Raw genomic sequence first — 18,440 nt, 5'->3', positions numbered from 1 at the left:
TCAATTCACAATCTTTTTGATTGTTCCTTCTGTGTTTCCTTCTCATTTCTTCTACTTTTGTTATTAGGTGTCTGTATGATCATTTTTTGTACCTTTCCATTTACTTTACATACTTTTTTTAAAATGTCTCTACCCGTTTGGCTTTAAATACCATATTTATATTGATTACTTACAAATTTGTAGATCCTCTCTTGAGGTTACTTTAGAATATCAATCTAATAGCTGGTTTTCTGCCACTGGACCTGTATGTCACACCTTTACCTAAAACTATCAGAGTCCAAGCTAGAGGTAATTATGCCCCTCCCCCTTGACAAAGCCAAGCTACACTTATCTCCCCTGTCATTAACAATACTATAATTACATCTACTGACCTTGACGTGTTTTAAATCTCTTTTAAATTTCATACTCATTAACTTAAGTCTTGACAATTTTATTTTCAGGGCAGTGCAAAAAACTGTTATTCCTTATCATACAAATTAAATCCTAATCCATTCTTTTATTTTCAGCACTAACTACTGAATAATTTACATAAGTGCCTTTGACCTCTCTCTTTCTTCTGCAATCCATCCTTAGCTCTGGATTCAATCCCATTGTTCTCCATCCTTATTTTGCAAATTCCTGCGTTGTCTAACACTCATTGTACAAGTACATTAAAACTACTCATTCAGACTAGCGATGCACAAGTGGCATGTTGATTATTTTCATTTTTTACTTGTGAGCCCAATGTTTAAACAATACTGAACATGACAGTACATAAAGGTTGATTAACAGGTGTCTTCATCACTACTACATAATAGTAATTCTCTTTGTGTTTTTGTAGATTATTGGGTCAATCATAATCTATTATTTGAAGAAGATCTTTCAGGACATTACATTTATAGTAGAATTTAGAAACTGTTAAATAGAGGACAACTAAAATGGTACATGCTCTAAAAAAATAAAACTTACCCAGAAAGACTATATGATTGTAATGTGTATGGCAAAGAGAAGAGAAGGGAGATAGATGAAATTATAGAAACCGTCAATGGCATAGCAAAGGTGAAGATGAAAATATTTTTCATAAAATAAAGCAAAACCTAGAACAAGGGGTCATGATCTTAAGCTAGAGGGCAGTATTATAAGGAATAGTGTAGTGTAGGAGGTGTGTACAAGCACTTCTTTACAAAAGGGATGATTATGCATTGAATAAACTCCCATTAGAGGTTGTAAGAACAATTACAGTAATGTATGTCATGAATGTCTAAGACAGGCATACAGATAGCCTAAGAATTAAAAGACCATGATACCCAAATGTTGAAAAGTGATGCAGCATAGCTGTAAAAATCTGACTAGAAAATATCACCTAAACATCTCTATGTAAAAAAGAAAGATATTTTACCTCAAAAATTGCTCAGTAGCCACATCCCATTGTAAAGGACTTCTAAGCAGCAAATCAGTATGTCTGTCTCAGAACAGGCAAAAGAGCGAGCTTTGTGCCCTCTCATCTTATTTACCTATTGTCATGTATTGCCATGAACCTGTGCCTTTAAACTCAGATCTCCACCCCTTCATTTATCTATTTAGGCACACCCTTTCTCAAGCTTCAGTGCTTGATTATTGATGTTTGCTAGGGAATCCCCTGTTGCTCTGTTCTAACATATCTACAGTTGTTAAGCCTTCTAACTTAACATAACGAAAATCTCCTTCATACAATTCACTAATAATACTTAAAGCCAACTGGTATTTGGTTACAAACCTGAAACTTCCAAAGGGAAAATATAGCTAACAGCTTGCTACTTTGACTGCCGTCTCGCTACTCAAGGAAATTCAGATGACGTCACCACGACGCTGAGACACACTCCCTCCATTCTCCTCTATTCCACATCAAACAGACGTGAACTGTAACGGACCTCAGAGCGCACACAGCTCTCTACTCTGAGTGAGGACAGACGGCTGAACGGGACCACAGAACCGGATACTGTTTGTATTAACTGATACTTTGTTACCTTTCCGCTCCCTTCCTGTATGGTTGAAAACCGCAAATATACTTACCTGATTCTAAGTCTGTGTCATTGCTCTAAAACAAACGAACTTGCTTACATGTACCATTACTATAATTTTTGCATATAACATCTGAAGTATAACCATTCAGTGAAGATTTAACTGAATAGAAGTTTAAAGCGGAATCTCTTTACTGCTGAGCATTTGTTTTCAGGAGAGACTAAAAAAGACCATTTTAAGTTGTTATTCTAATATACTTGCTAGCCTTGACCTCATATTAACACACAGTTGGGAGTTGCTCAAATTAACCGCTGGTTAAATTTAGAGCATTCACATTCTTTCTTTTCATTGAAGTATTTGCCTTTTTCAGAGGTGCCTATCAATTAATCACATTTGTTAGGCAAAGATTAAAGGACATTTCCTAACATTTAGTGTGATTTATCACACCTATTCAGTTTAAGGATGTTTACTATGAAATCTCATGAGAGTTAAGTGAAATCTCATGAGATCACACTAAAATAGTTCATGACCTGAGCACTTTTTATGCTGATTGGCTGCTGTTCATTTCTTCATTATTATTTTTTTACCTGTAGCTGGGCAGCAGCGGAAGTAGGGGAATGAAAGGTAGCAGAGTCTCCTGTAATGGAGTTAAGGGATGAGCTGACAGGCTAGTGGAAAATCCCAGTGTAGTGTAGTAGCAACAATGTTGCAAAGTGAGGGGAGGTCTTAGGCTCACCTAATATAAACGAAGTTCTGGAACAATCTGGCCTCTTCCACCTGGGATTTTGCAAGGAGAAAGTTTTGCCATTCTTCAAGCGAAAATGTCTAGATCTAAGAGAAGTGCTGCGGTGCCCATTCGCTTCAGGGAGTCCCCTGGGAGATCCTTGAGGAGTGCACCTGTAATTGAAGAGGAGGATGAGGATGTGGTGCCACCAACTCCGGAGAAAACAAGGCCAGTATCATCTGCTTTAACTCCTAATGTTGTGGTCACTAACCCCCCGGCCCCTGAACTTGCACCCGCCGGGCCCGGTACTGTGATGGTTGCGGGACAGGCGGGTGCAGTGAGCGCTGGCCCATCCGGCCTAGACACGGCTTTGGAGGCAGGCCTGGGGGCCCTTACGGCCTCCGGAATGTCGCCGGAGGCGGCGGCGGCCATAGTGGGCATGTTTAAGGCCCTCACGGCCGCCGTTCTGCCTCCGGTGGCAAGCCGGGTGGAACCGGGGCCTACCGCCCCTCATTATCCCCCTCAAGTGGGCCGGGGGCCTAGCGACCCTCATCAGGCAGGGCCCAGTATTGTAAATCATCCGGCCGGGTCCCTAGGGCCCGGCCCGGATGCCTCATTGGTGGCTCAGTCGGCTACTGGAGCGGGGCCTGCGGGTCCTCGCCCACTCACCGGACCGCCGCTATCATTGGTGGCTCAGTCGGAGCCTGCAACTACCAGTGCAGGCTCCGGTTGCGGCCTTGCGTCCGCCGCGTCCATTTCCGGCCGGTCAGGTGACACGCGTGACGTCACTTCCGGCGCCGCGGTAGTCACACGGCCGGAACCTGGATCAGAGGGACACATCCAGCGAGCGCGCAAGAGGCCTAGCCGGGTACTCTCCACAGGTGAGGGGGGAGTATCCGGGCGGGCCTGCTCCGCTGCGCGACACTCTGCAATAGCTAGCAATGCAAACAGAGCAAGTCCCTTACAGAGGGGCCGCGGCGCGCAGAGAGGGAGGCTCAGGGGGTCCAGTGTTAGCAAGCAGGCTTATGGGAGAGCTAGAAGCGCATTGCTGGAGCGCCAGTGGTATAACAGGGGGGGGTGCCAGCAGCAACTATGTACCCCAAACAAGGGTGAATGCGCCCACTGATGGGGCACAGGGCGAGTCGCTAGGCACAATAACTGCAGGGGTCCAGGGGGGCAAAGGGCTTGTTGCGGCAGGTGCTCAGAGCGTTCATTCAGTCAGGGAGCGTGTGGTCAGAGAATCCCCCTATGTGGCAGGGCCAGCGAATGAATGGAGTGGTGATATGAATGACGAGAGGGCTAGAGGGGTCCCAGACAGGCAGTACTTCTACCCCGATTGGGGGCGGCAGTCAAGGGGGACACACGGCTGGCCTGGATACTCCCCTCTCGTTTGTTTCTCCCCCACAGGACATGGTGCCTACACCGCAGAGGACAGAGGGCCCGGGTACAACGGGAGTAGGACTATCTGTACAGCCGGCAGGCGGATCAGTGGCAGCTGCACCAGGAACATCTACCCCTTCAACATCGGCAGTTGGTGAGAGAAATGTATTTAATTTGTCACGCATCACTGACACCGACTATAGCACTGATTCAGACTCAGATGGTGGGAAGAAATTAGGGCTTAACAGTAAGGGGCAGCGTCGCATGTTCAAAATGTTAAGGCTATTGGTGGCTGAGCGTAATCAGGCTAGAGGTTTAGGTAACATGGAGCAGGCTGCGCCGTTAGCGGGGCAAAGCACGGCGACAATATCCAAGGGCAGTGGCCAGGGAAGCGAGAGCGCTGCGCAGCCGCAGGACATGTCAGTCAGTACCAGGAGGGTGGCATTGCAGGGAGACTCTTATCCCTGCAAGATCCACTGCCTCCATGCACATCTCAAACCCAAGACGGTACAAAAAATCCGCGATCATAAATACGTCAATATGTTCGAGCTGTCCCTTGAGGCGCAGCGAGATAAAGAGCGTAGTGAGGATGGGACTGGGCCAAAGAAGATCCAGCGCCCAGATACATTTGAGGAGTGGAGGAAGTGCTTTAGGGTATTCTCCTCCTGCTACATCGAACAGAGGCCGGAGGCCGCGGTCGATGTAATTAAGTACGCGGAAATCATTGAATGTATCTATAATAGATATGGGGAAGGCATGTGGCGTGCTTATGATAGCGAATTTAGGCGGAAGATGGTCGATAACCCGGTCTTGAACTTTGGGGTAAAAGACTTGGACCTGTGGTCCCTGCTCATACCGGAAAAGGGGGGGGCAGGAGCTCCCTTGCTGCGGTCAGGGCCCCAGAGGCCAACGGGCCCCATCAAGCGGAGAGGCAGGGAGTGCTGGAAATACAATGAGAAGCAGTGTGACAAAGGAGCTTCCTGTTCCTTTCGGCACGCTTGCATGTACTGCAGCGGTCAACACCCAGGTGTTGAATGCCCGAAGCGGAGGGACGGAGGAGCTTTCCGTGGGGCAAAATCGGGGGGGGGCTGGACAAAAGAGCTCCAACACCCCTGAAGCTGGACGCCATTAGACCTTGGCTGGCGGCCTACCCAGACAGGGTGTCGGCTGCCAACCTACTAGCGGGGATTGGCGAAGGTTTCAAGATACCAACATTGGGGTTGGTAGTGGGGGTCCTCGTCGCACAAGAATCTGAAGTCGGCTTACGAAATGCCGGGTGAAGTTAGGGCGAAACTGAGCAAAGAAATTGCTCTGGGAAGATTTGCTGGTCCATTTGACCAACCTCCCATCCCTGACCTAGTTATTTCCCCTTTAGGGGTGGTTCCCAAAAAGGAACCGGGGAAGTTCCGCCTGATTCAGCATTTGTCCTATCCGAAAGGGGGTTCTGTCAATGACGCAATAGACCCACTGATAAGCTCGGTGTCTTACCAATCGTTTGACCAGGCGTTGGAATTGGTGTTGGCGGCGGGTCCGGGCGCGCTGCTAGCCAAAATGGACATCGAATCTGCCTTTCGGTTACTCCCCATACACCCAGCGTCTTTCAGACTGATGGGGTGTAAATTCGAGGGGAATTATTTTGTAGACAAATGTTTGCCCATGGGTTGCTCGCTATCGTGTGCTTATTTTGAAGAGTTTAGCTCATTCTTGCACTGGGCCATCATCACGGAGGCCGGCGGGGGAATAGTCGCTCATTATCTGGACGACTTCCTGCTGGTTGGCACCGCAGACACACGCGAATGCAGCTGGAGCAGCAGGTTATGGCGCCTATTTGGATGGGCAATGGAGCGCCGAGCCATGGCCCTTGGCATGGGTCCGAGCCGGACTGACAAGGAACTTGACACTTCTGGAGCTCTTTCCCATAGTTGTGGCTATGGAGCTCTGGGGGTCGGCGTTAAAGGATCGCTACATAGTGTTTTGGACGGACAACGCTAGCGTTGTTTTCGCCATAAATAGGTTGTCCGCGTCGTCACCGGTAGTTGTTAGGTACTTGCGACAGCTAGTGCTGAGGTGCTTGCAATACAATATTCAGTTTTCCGCGAGGCACGTTCCCGGGGTCAACAACACCCTGGCGGACGCACTCTCGAGGTTTCAATGGGAACAGTTTCGCAGACTGGCCCCTAACGCAGCAGCAGTTGGCTTACCTTGTCCCCACTCTATTTGGCAGTTGGCGGGGCAGGGAGGTCCATAGGGCACCTAGTGAGGGCATCCCTGGCGCAGAACACGTGGAGAGCTTATTCACAGCACTGGGGCGAGTGGGTAAGTTACTGTTACGCACAGGGCGCAGCGCCGGAAAGGGTCTCGAGGGATCTGTTCTTGGAGTGGCTGGCAGAGAAACATGGGCAAGGGACTTCGAAGGGCGCTATATCCAATAGAATAGCTGCAATCTCCTTCTTTTGCAATATGCTAGAGTGGCCCAATATCACGAAAGGTTTCCTGGTGAAGCAAGTGATTAAGGGCTGGGGAAGGCTCGAGGGTAGAGCGAAAGATGCGCGTGAACCTGTCACATTTTGTAGGCTAGCCAGGCTGGTGGACGCAATCGAGGGCATTTGCGTCGAACCCGGCGAAAGAGAACTGTTTCAGTGCGTATTCTCCTTGGCATTCTTTGCGGCCCTCAGGCCGGGCGAGCTGGTCGCAACCTCAAAGGATGCAATTAACACGGGTATGCAGTTGGCTCATGTCAAATTGGCGGGCGATAATTTGTTATTGTTTATCCCGCACTCGAAGACTGACCAGGAGGGGAAAGGGGTGTGGATCACTCTGACTCCCTCGGCATCAGGCGTCTGCCCGGTTGTGAGTACAAGGGCCTACATGGCGCAGCGACCGCGGGGCCCCGCCCAGTTCTTAGTGCATTCCGACGGATCGAATCTCTCCCGGTACCAGTTCGCAGCGGTGCTCAGAAAGGTAGCGCTTGCAGCAGGTTTGGGGAAGTGTAGAATCACCCCCCATTCCTTCCGAATAGGGGCTGCCACCAGCGCGGCCACGCTAGGTTGGAAAGGAGATCGCATACAGAAGTTGGGCCGATGGAGGTCCCAATGTTACAAGTCTTACGTGCGCCCTCCAGCTGAGGCCTAGGGGGTATTCGGTGTAGGAGGAAGGAAACTGGCGTTTTACATTTGTTTGGTTGTGTTGTTTAATTTTAGTCTAAGGTGATTGACTATGTAATCCGTTTTTCAGGTGTGGCTACAGGTCCTTCTCGTATCTGGATAATAGGGCACTCCTACGTGCACTGGGCGGCACTGAAGGCCCATTCTCTTCCTGAGGGGCAGCAGTTGGGGATTCCGACGTCTCAGGCATCAATACGGTGGTTGGGCCGTAGAGGCTTACAGTGGGATGGTTTGCCTGCCCTCCTCCAGAATGCCAGACATAGATGGGGACAGCCCCACATCATCCTCCTTCACATGGGGGGAAATGATATAGGGAGTGCACCTGCTCTGGATCTCATCAATGCGATGAGGTCGGATGTCAAGTGGATCTGTACCACGTTTCCGGGGGTTAGGCTGGCCTGGTCCAACATAATCCCCCGGCTGCGTTGGAGATATTTTCCCACACCGAGGATAGCATATAGGGTTAGAAAAAAAGTTAACAGGGAGCTGGGTAGAGCAGTAATAGAGGTAGGGGGGTTTTGTGGTCCGCCATGAACTGATCTCAGCGGACAAAAAAGGGCTGTATCGCCCGGACGGGGTGCACCTGTCCGACGAAGGGCTGGCGATCTTCCTGGTGGACCTCAAAACGGCTCTGGTTAGTAATATTTAGCGGGTGGCGGCAAGAGCCCGGTTTATGTGGGAGTGCCTGTCTCTTGTGGCGGGAGGTCGTAGCCATCAACAATTGAGGGCGGAGTCTGTAGAGGTGACAGTCGGGCTAATGGGCGGGGGTGATGTCCTCAGGTCGTGACCTGGGGGGCCCCGCCCCGCGGGTCTGCTGGCTGAAGATCCTTTAGGACGTCCGCGCCTACTAGACGGAATGGGGTGGTGCCACATTTGTGCCCACCCTTGGCATTTGCAATTCCACAACATCTGGCTGCGACCTCTTGTCATATGGAGCTAATAGTTTACTAGGCCTCGAATGCCGCCACAGGTTAAATATTTGAATGACTTCCGTTGAAGTCAAGTTAATAAATATGACCATCGATATGGTCTTTAAATCCCAGCTATCTGTGTCGTGTCTTTATTTATAAGTTAAGTAGTTATGTTAAGTTGTTTTGTAAGGGGTTGGAACTACCAGATACAGCATCAGCCCTTAGGGGAATGAAAGGTAGCAGAGTCTCCTGTAATGGAGTTAAGGGATGAGCTGACAGGCTAGTGGAAAATCCCAGTGTAGTGTAGTAGCAACAATGTTGCAAAGTGAGGGGAGGTCTTAGGCTCACCTAATATAAACGAAGTTCTGGAACAATCTGGCCTCTTCCACCTGGGATTTTGCAAGGAGAAAGTTTCCCTCCCTCCCAACCCTATTGTTAAATGGTTAATTAAGTAATTGCTATTGCAACAGTTTTTAGGCGTCATTCAGGCAGATGGCTTCCCGGACGGGTTGCTGGTCCTTTAGATGCGAAAGGCAGGGATGGGGTTAGTTGACCTAGTCTTGGTAAGACCTTAGCCGTAATTTATTTGCTTCCTGGATAAGCTTTGCTGCAGGGCTTGGCCATACCAGTGCCTTAGAGGCTGAAGCGCATCATAACATCCACGTATCTCCTAATGGCGGGAGGTCGTAGCCATCAACAATTGAGGGCGGAGTCTGTAGAGGTGACAGTCGGGCTAATGGGCGGGGGTGATGTCCTCAGGTCGTGACCTGGGGGGCCCCGCCCCGCGGGTCTGCTGGCTGAAGATCCTTTAGGACGTCCGCGCCTACTAGACGGAATGGGGTGGGGCCACATTTGTGCCCACCCTTGGCATTTGCAATTCCACAACATCTGGCTGCGACCTCTTGTCATATGGAGCTAATAGTTTACTAGGCCTCGAATGCCGCCACAGGTTAAATATTTGAATGACTTCCGTTGAAGTCAAGTTAATAAATATGACCATCGTTATGGTCTTTAAATCCCAGCTATCTGTGTCGTGTCTTTATTTATAAGTTAAGTAGTTATGTTAAGTTGTTTTGTAAGGGGTTGGAACTACCAGATACAGCATCAGCCCTTATAACTTTTTACACAGAATTAACTCTGCTGAGCTGAGGAGATTGTGAGGTAAAATATCTTCCTTTTTTACATAGAGAAGCTCAGGTGATATTTTCCTGTCAGCTTTTTACAGTTATACTGCATAAGTTTCAAGTGATATAGCATATGAGTATTATGTCCCTTTAATTAAGGCTATATTATAGGAGGAAACATGGCAGATTTGATGGTCCTGCTGGTTCTTATCTAAAGCAAAATCTATATTTCTATGCTTTTATTTGTATCGCTAATTCAGTAGAACTACCTTTCTGTAGATGAAAGTTGCTTCTATGTTCAGCATCCCATTAATTTAAATAATTATAATTGACTCTATAATTAATATTTTTTTTTCTGTATCTGAAAGAAGAATAAATCATTTTGTAAAAAGAAAAATAAATAATAATAATAATAATAATAAAAGTGATATACAGGTGATACATTTATTGGCTATTTAATAAAGAATACCATTTCAAGCTTTCAGGGCCCTGAGATCCCTGTTCAGATGAAGCTCAGTCTACAGCTAGTGACTCCTGGATATGACTTCTTGGATCGTTACAAATGAACAAACAAAGAATAATGTTGTAACATATGTTTGTAGAGATTATTTCTCTCATCTAGGCAGGTGTGGTATTTTACAAGTCATGTACATGATTAAATAATTCTCTGTGAATGTTATAACATACACACAAAAAAATTAGATTTACAATGTCCTTTTAAATTCATAAAGCCTTTATTCAGGTTCCATCCTTGGTTGAAGAAGACAGAGAGGTTCATGAATTTGTTTTCACAAATCCTTCTCTCCCTGTTTAATCAGTTCCCTATCAGTACTGTTGGTATTCGTATAATTTATATTATAGCTGAACTATTGTCCTGCTTTCCCAATATAGTGCCCCTCATGTTTTCTCTGGTTAAACATTATGAGATACACAACACTTGGAGGAGCAGGTGAAAGAGCCCTGGATTTTGTTCACGTGTTTTTTGTTGTTTAATAAAATTATCTGTAATGTGAGGATTTGAGGATAGGTTTTACATTTTTTTGTTTGCAGGGAAATAGGCCTTTTTTATAGGCTGTGACAGGTGACTTTTGCGTATAATTTTTTAAAGATTTGGGGTTCTCTGAAATGTAATAAACATTTTTGATATAAAAGAATTTCTAAAATTTGATTAGAACCCCTTTGAGTGAAGCATCTATAACTAGTGTGGTACCTCATTTCAATTTGCCCCTGAAAAATACAATATTTCATTAAACAAGGCTTTTATGTGGTATTATCTATCTATCTATATATCTATATTTAGAAAAATAATGAAAACTATATGAAGGGAGTATGGACCTTTAACTGGTTTGGTGAACACTTAAAAGTCTGTAGCCCTGTAAGTTGTAAAAAATATAGGACAATGGCTGTATCCATTATATAATTGTTTTCACATATATTGTAGGATTTCTAGGAAAAATAAAGTTCATACTTTTCATAATTAGGTACAAATGTTAACATAGAAAAATAAAAATTGTCATTAGTTCAGATAATGTTTATCTGGAATGCATATGAACTAACAGGTCCCTTTCCAAAAGTCTTACTGAATTATGACATCCGTAAAATGAAATGGACATACTATAGGCAGGCTTCTTGTGAAATATATGAGATTAAAATAATGTGTGAAGTAGGTCTAGCAATAACACATAAATCTCTTATTTCAGGCTCTCATTTAGGTCCTAAGATTGGAATGGTTTTGTCAACCATATTAAAAAATAGCATTGATTTTTTTGCCTTTTTATGGTAGCTAAATATGTGCATTTATAAGGTAACAAGACTAGTGTTTAATATTGAGATATATAGAGATAAAGACAGAGAAAATAGTGTGTAATCAAAAAACAAAAACAAATTAGAATTAGAACAACTGATGAAAGAAAACAGTAAGTTAAGAGGATGAAAGATATAGGATAAAAAAAGAAAAAAGTTAAATTCAAAATATGAAAAAGAAGTATAAGAATAAAAAAAGATAATGGAAAAAAAAGAGATAAATAATTATTATAAGAGGAGAGATGTTGAGATAAACAGGAAAGAAACATCTTAGTGAATTATAGAAGTGAGGTGACAAAGGAAGATCTGATAAAAAATAGTAGTTTATTCAGAAGAAGGGGATGGAGGAAGAGGAAATTAGAGATTGTGAAGTAGAAAAATTAGAAAAGAAGTAACATAGTTAGATCTTGACTAAAGGCTGTAAAATGTTTGAGATGGTGTAAAATGAGGAGGTGAGAGCAGAGAAAGTAGAAATGGGGTAACAGGATTGATAGGACTGATGTGATGAGAGATATTGCTGGTTTAAAAAGGAAGAGGTTAACATTAACCAGAGGTAATGAGAGGAAGGGAAGCAGATAAGCAAATGAGGGCATATTTGTAAAGCAGTTAGAAGGATGTACATGATTAAAAGGAAGAAGATGGGCATACTTTCTTATTATGAAAGGGGGATAAATAATTTAGATAATTCAATATAAAGCACTAATGTGGACAAATGCAACAAAATAAGATTTTGCTTTAAATTTTTATTATTTCATGAAGAGAAGAAGCTTATCTCTGAACATGACTATCTAGCAGACATCCAACACCCTTCTGAATGAGCTCACTCTTGCATTGAGAGAGCCCCATTCACTGAAACGCTTGTACTCCCCGGGTTTCAAGAAGTACTGACGTCCCCTGTAGTTGGGCTGCTCATAGAAGATCCAGTGACCTTCAAGGACATTGCAAGAGTTGATGTCATGGTATTTGAAGAGATCAAAGACAGATGGACAATCTTCCACCACCTCAAGCATCTGTCCTCTAAATTCTTCTTTTTCATAAATCTTCATCTTGTGAGGTCCTCTTTGCTGTATAGAAAAAAAACATTGAAAACAATTATTGGTAAATGATTTAATCCAAAGCGGAATACACTTTATATTAAGCAGAACATTCAAAATTCAATGTAAAATCTATTAAGTTAAAAAATTATTCAACGTTTAAACCACCACAGGATAAAGACTGTAGTTCTACATAACGTTACAAAACCTTGACATTATGTGCAAATAAAAAGTTTAAGCTGAAAGAAAGTTCATGCCTTTTTTCTCCATCTAAAGCCCAGGAGGTAAATATTGCTTGGATGATGTTCTGTTCGAAAACTTACAGATTTGTGCTTAATATTGTTAGAGTAGATTACATTATATTAAGTGTGATGGTTGTAATTCAGAAGTTTGACTGAACACACTTGAAAGTCAGATATAGCACAGAGTGACAATATATTAGAGATTTGCATCTAGGATTTTCTATAACATTTTTAGTGTGTCCTTTTAATATCAATAGTACACTAGAAAATAAAGAGTGTTTTAGACATGTATGAAACCAATGGAGTGTGCAATATATAAGTGGACTTATTGCAAAATTTCCACTGAACCTACTACTATATAACTGGCCTCACAGATGTTGTTGCAGGTATCTGAAATATTATGTACACTTCCAATATGTGTGACTTCAAGTGTGTAATTCATAAATATCAGTATAGCTCACCACTCTTATAAAAATCATATCAGCCTTGTAAAACCTGAAGATGCCCAGTCTTCGGTTGTAATGCAATCTACATAAGATATAATAAGGAATATTACATCTTTTACAGAACAATGTCATCCATAATGAGCCTTTGAGGCCAAATTATCAAAGGTCTTGCAGACCTGATCCGACAGTGCGGATCAGGTCCGCAAGACCTCGCTGAATGCGGAGAGCAATACTCTTGTGAGCTGCTGGTGCAACGCCACCCCCTGCAGATTCACGGCCAATCGGCCACCAGCAGGGAGGTGTCAATCAACCCGATCGTAGTCGATAGGGTTGAATTGCGGCAAGGTGTGTCCGCCTGCTCAGAGCAGGTGGACAGGGTTATGGAGCAGCGGCCTTTAGACCGCTGCTTCATAACTGCTGTTTCTGGCGAGTCTGAAGACTCCATTCGGAGCTTGATAAATGGGCCTCTTTGAGTGTAAACTCTAGCTAATCATGGATTTCCGGTAAGATATACTTTATCTGGAAATTGATAACGTTATAACCAAGCATATTTGACGATGAAAAAATGCAAACAAAAATTATATGAAATAGAATTATTAAAATGTAGAATAATTAATTGATATCTTAATTACATTAATATCCTAGACAATCTAATATTCTGTCTTATTGTTTTAGGGTGCCTATGCGTGTTTTGCAATGTTAGCCTATGACATTTTATATGTTCTTAAAGAATCACTAAATAGCACAATCAATCAATGCATAATAAAGGGATACTGTAAACGCACTTAGTTTTAATTTCAAATGAGTAGTAGATTTTGTTCTCATAAATATTAAAGTTAGTTACAGTTACCTTCACAAAATGCATATACGTATATCCTGTGAATCTTGCACATGTTCAATATGAGCTGGTGTCTCAGAAAGTGTGCATATAAAATGATTATGCACATTTAGATAATAGATGTGAATTGGAAAGTTTTTTAAAAAAATTGTGTGCTCTATCTCAATCATAAAAGTTTAATTTTGAATTAACTGTCCCTTTAAATGTAGTTGTGTACATTTAGGCTTTAAAAACAACCACTAGATATTGACCCTTAATTGCTAAAACAAATAAATCAGCATTTTTATAGGAACTTTGAAGTTAATCACTATGGTGTACAAATGTTTTACTCACCTGTGGAATAGCACGACAAGATCTTATTGAGTCACTAAATCCCATCCACTGCTGGTAGTCCGGATATTCTCCTTTCTTCAGGAAGTACTGATGACCCAAATAATTGGGGCGTTCATACAGCATCCAGCAGCCACTATCTACACGGATGGAGTTACACCTGCTAAAATAGGAATGTAGGTCTGCACAGTCACCACTGCACTCATAGCAGCGGCCCTGGAAGTTTCTGTCCTCATAGAAGATGATCTAAAAAGCAAATGTAATTGGGATTTGTTACAAAATAAAAATAGTTTGCTTTAAAAAAAAAAAAGAAATCATTTTTTAAGACCTTATAAAAAAATTTAATTCCATGAATGTCAGAGAGGGCTACCACAATGGCATCCAAAAATTATTTAATAAATATTTTGAGATGTTTCTGTAGTCTACTTTAAACTGTCAAAATCATCAAAAAGGTTTTCATCAAGATTTAAGAGTATCCTTTTAGTTATATAATATACACAGCATATAATATTAATTAATAACAATATCACATTCAACTTGCAATGTATTCTTATAAACAAATAGCTTTGCCTTTTCTATTTGTTACATATTAACTTAATATCCTGTTTTCCTATTTTTGATATTGAATTTTTATTGAGAATATTTCATTATAGTTACCTTTCCCATTTTAGCTGGACTGTGGATGCAAGTTCCCAGTAGTTAGAATGTGGTACAAAGGCTCTTATATACATCAGGCTCCATGCTCGATCTGCAGAATCTAACAAAAGAGAACATTTCTGTCTAGTAAGGGGGATTTTCCTCATGTATAATGTAGCAAATGGAAAATCTAGCACAGATCTGTAAGCCTTACTCTCGAACATGCTTTGTCATATACAGCTATTGTTCTTTAAACACTAGCTTACATTTTTTTTTACATGACTTAGGACTTCTATGTTCTATTAAAGTAAAACTACATAGCTACAGGAAAAAGACAAAGTTACCCAATCTTCACTTTAATTTTAAAGTTTAAATGGTTTACTCTATCTTGTGATGTTACTTTTAAAATAAAATGTCTTTTATGTTTACAACAGTGATACATATTTTATAATTTATTTGATCTGGTGAAGGAAGTTAGAACCAAGAGAGATTTTAAAGTAAAACTATTTTTATATATAGATATATATATGCATGGTATATAAACAATTAAGTAGTGACACTAAATTACGAAAGATCTGCATCCTATCTGTATCCTATACTTTCAATGGATAGAGCAACAATGCTAAACATTGCTCATATTACAAATTGAAAGTTATTATATAATAGCACTAAATAACTTTACTATGCTAACCCGACCACGTTAAAATCTAAATTGAGAAACATGATGAGCAAAACACATATTTTACATTTCTATGTTCTTCACAAAGGAAATAATGTAGTTTTTATTCTTAAATATATACAGTATATATATAGTTCCCGAAAAATACATATCGATAACTATATATCTATAGGAATAGATATACAGGTAAAGGTAGATTCACATATATATAGAAATATGTATTTAATAAATAAAAATGGCATTATCCTGTAAGTGAAGAACACAGGAATGTGAAATATGAAATATGTACAGTAAATCACATATAAACACATAAATACATGTACAGTATATACATATATACTGTATATATATATATATATACTGTACATACATACAGTAGTAGCTTGGAACCTTTTGCAGTTAAAGGACCAGTAAGTAGAGTAGAATTGAATAATCGATAAATGCATAATAAAAAGACAATGTAAAAGCACTTTGAATTTCAAATGAGTAGTAGATGTTTTTCTGACAAATTTCAGTTAGTTACATTTTTCTTCCTAATGCATCATGTGACAACTATCAACTCACAAAATGCATATACATATATCCTGTGAATTTTGCACATGCTCAGTAGGAGCTGGTACCTCAGAAAGTGTGCATGTAAAAAATTGTGCCCATTTTGATAATGGAAGTAATTTGGAAAGTTGTTAACAATTGTCTGAATCATGATAGTTTAATTTTGATTCGACTGTCCCTTTAAATAGATGAAAACATGTAAAATCATTTTTATGCAATATACATTTTAATAAAGTGTTTAACTATGAATTTACTGTAAATATTTCACATTCCAATGTTCTTCACATAATCTCATAATCTATACCAATAAATAATCATCTATATATAAATGGTTAAAGATATAAATTTTACCAAAAAACATCAGATATATGTATTTAAGAATAAATACAACATATTATGATATGTGAAGAACATTGGAATGGGAAATATTAATATTTCATGTCACCTTAGCTCATTTGAGAAAACACGATCAGGTTTGCACGCAAGTAAGGTGTTTTTTCTGATTTCCATGCTCAATTGAAGTCTATGGGGAATATGCTAACGATATTGCAATATTGTAAGTTCAAATTTTTTAGCGTCGGGATAGCGAAAGCGAAAACTTTTACTTTCAACTTTTAATACGCGCTGTATCCGAAACTCGCAAAAATCCAAAGTCGAGCAGAGTTAGCAGGCAAGCATGAGTGATAATAAGCACTCCAATCATAATCTGGCTTCAGTGCAGTTTTTCTAGCACTCCCTCTGGTTAGCACTTGCATGGAAGACTGAATAGAGTTTTGTAGCACGGCCTATCAAAATCTATGGGGAAAGGAAGTTAGCATAGTCTTGTTATATGCCTGAGTCTTTTGCTTGCATGCTAACATTTTACTTTCAACTTGTAATACCAGCACAAACATAGAAGCACTACTAATTTAACTTGAGGGGTATTATTTAATAGCACTAATATTTTTGAGCTCACCTTATAATCTAGCTCTAAATGTTTTAAAACAATTTACAACTGTCAATTTGTTAGCAAACTTTGAACTGATTTGCATTCCAGGGGGTATTCCCCTTTTAATACACTTTCAGGAATTTTAAATAATAATTTTTAGACCTAAATTACAAAACAGAGCAAGATAGATAACAAAAGAATGTTTCATAGCCTTTTTTTTTACTAGATATAATTAAAGGGACACTGAACCCAAATTTTTTGTTTCGTGATTCAGATAGAGCATGACATTTTATGCAACTTTCTAATTTTCTTTATTCTCTTGGTATCTTTATTTGAAATGCAAGAATGTAAGTTTAGATGCCGGCCCATTTTTAATGAACAACCTGGGTTGTCCTTGCTGATTGGTGGAAAAATTCATCCACCAATAAAAAAGTGCTGTCCAGAGGTCTGAACCAAGAAAAAAGCTTAGATGCCTTCTTTTTTAAATCAAGATAGCAAGAGAACAAATAAAAATTGATAATAGGAGTAAATTAGAAAGTTGCTTAAAATTGCATGCTCTATCTGAATCACAAAATAATTTTTTGGGTTCAGTGTCCCTTTAAACATTTTGGGCTTGATTACAAGTGGCACGCTGAAGTTAGCGCTTGTCATGATAAGCAATATCGCAACCACACTAACTTACCCATATATTACAAGTTGAAAGTAAAAGGTTGTGCTTTAATGCAAACAAAATGTGCGCTCATTGAGATACTGCGTGTGAAGACCTAATATAAAAATTGACACCAAACACACTATAAATACATTAAAATAAACTATTACACTCACGTTTACACATTCTGTATATTAGTATTAAAAGGAATATTTTAATCTTTTACTGTGTTTTAACTGTAATACTTACCATTCTAATGTTCTTCACTTGGAATAAAATATGCTTAGTATTTAAAAAAAATAATATATATATATATATATATATATCTTTAAAAAAATTAACCACTTAAGGGCCAGCAGCGAGACCGTGCTATTTCCGGTGACCAGAAGGGAGGAGGGAGGGTATAATAGCAAGGGACCCACACTATTATAAAGGGGTTCAAATGTTTTCAGATGAAGAAGAATACTGCTGTTAAATGGTCCCCGTGCAAGGTATAAGTAGTGTTAACAAGGTGGAGATGCTCTCATTATGAACCTGAAAAGTGGGTTTTCATTATTCTATTTCATGGAATTGACTGTCTTGAATGGGAGAAAGTGAAACAGGTAACTTATTTGCTGCTGGAGTGTTTGCAGAAAGTCATGGCTAAATTTGATGTGGGGAGAATGTTTATTTAATAAGAGGTAACTGAGGTGGGGATAGTGGTGCTCGGGGGTTCAATATAGAAGGAAGTCTTTTAAATGGGATAAGAGGTTTATAAAATAAGTAGATCTTTAGGTGGCCATATTGGTGGACTCATGTGCTTAAGTAGGACCTTAAGGTGAGGAATGATGAAAGTCTGACAGCTAAAAAGGATGATTTAGTATGGGATCCCAGTTATGGTTAATTACTAAAAAAAAAGTACAAATCCCCCCCAACATTAAAACCCACCACCCACACAACCAACCCTACTCTAAAACCCACCCAATACCCCCTTAAAAAACCTAACACTAACCCCTTGAAGATCACCATACCAGGAGAAGT

At 40.8% G+C, this 18,440-nt stretch overlaps 1 protein-coding gene across 2 annotated transcripts; it reads right to left on the bottom strand.

Annotated features, from left to right (window-relative positions):
* Positions 1–11,874: 11,874 nt before the first annotated feature.
* LOC128638505 (gamma-crystallin 2) lies at positions 11,875–14,642 on the bottom strand. Of its 2 annotated transcripts, none has more exons than XM_053690508.1 (3): positions 14,634–14,642; positions 13,976–14,222; positions 11,875–12,143 (listed from the first exon to the last, which is right to left on the bottom strand). In XM_053690508.1, exons 1-3 carry the CDS (start codon positions 14,640–14,642, stop codon positions 11,875–11,877), a joined length of 525 nt encoding a protein of 174 aa, XP_053546483.1. The 2 variants fall into 2 exon arrangements, with proteins under 2 accessions (XP_053546483.1, XP_053546473.1); XM_053690498.1 differs by having other exon boundaries at positions 11,875–12,150; positions 13,980–14,222.
* Positions 14,643–18,440: the final 3,798 nt, after the last annotated feature.

The sequence above is a fragment of the Bombina bombina genome, chromosome 1 (assembly GCF_027579735.1).
Source record: "Bombina bombina isolate aBomBom1 chromosome 1, aBomBom1.pri, whole genome shotgun sequence".
Lineage (NCBI taxonomy): Eukaryota > Metazoa > Chordata > Amphibia > Anura > Bombinatoridae > Bombina > Bombina bombina.
Note: the sequence above shows the minus strand (reverse complement) of the source record. Positions and strands in the feature narration are given on the sequence as shown.

Coding starts and splice junctions, on each gene's coding strand:
- LOC128638505 (XM_053690498.1), bottom strand. Junction 12,151..13,979: donor CTTGTCGTGCTATTCCACAG/GTGAGTAAAACA, acceptor TTTTCTATACAG/CAAAGAGGACCTCACAAGAT.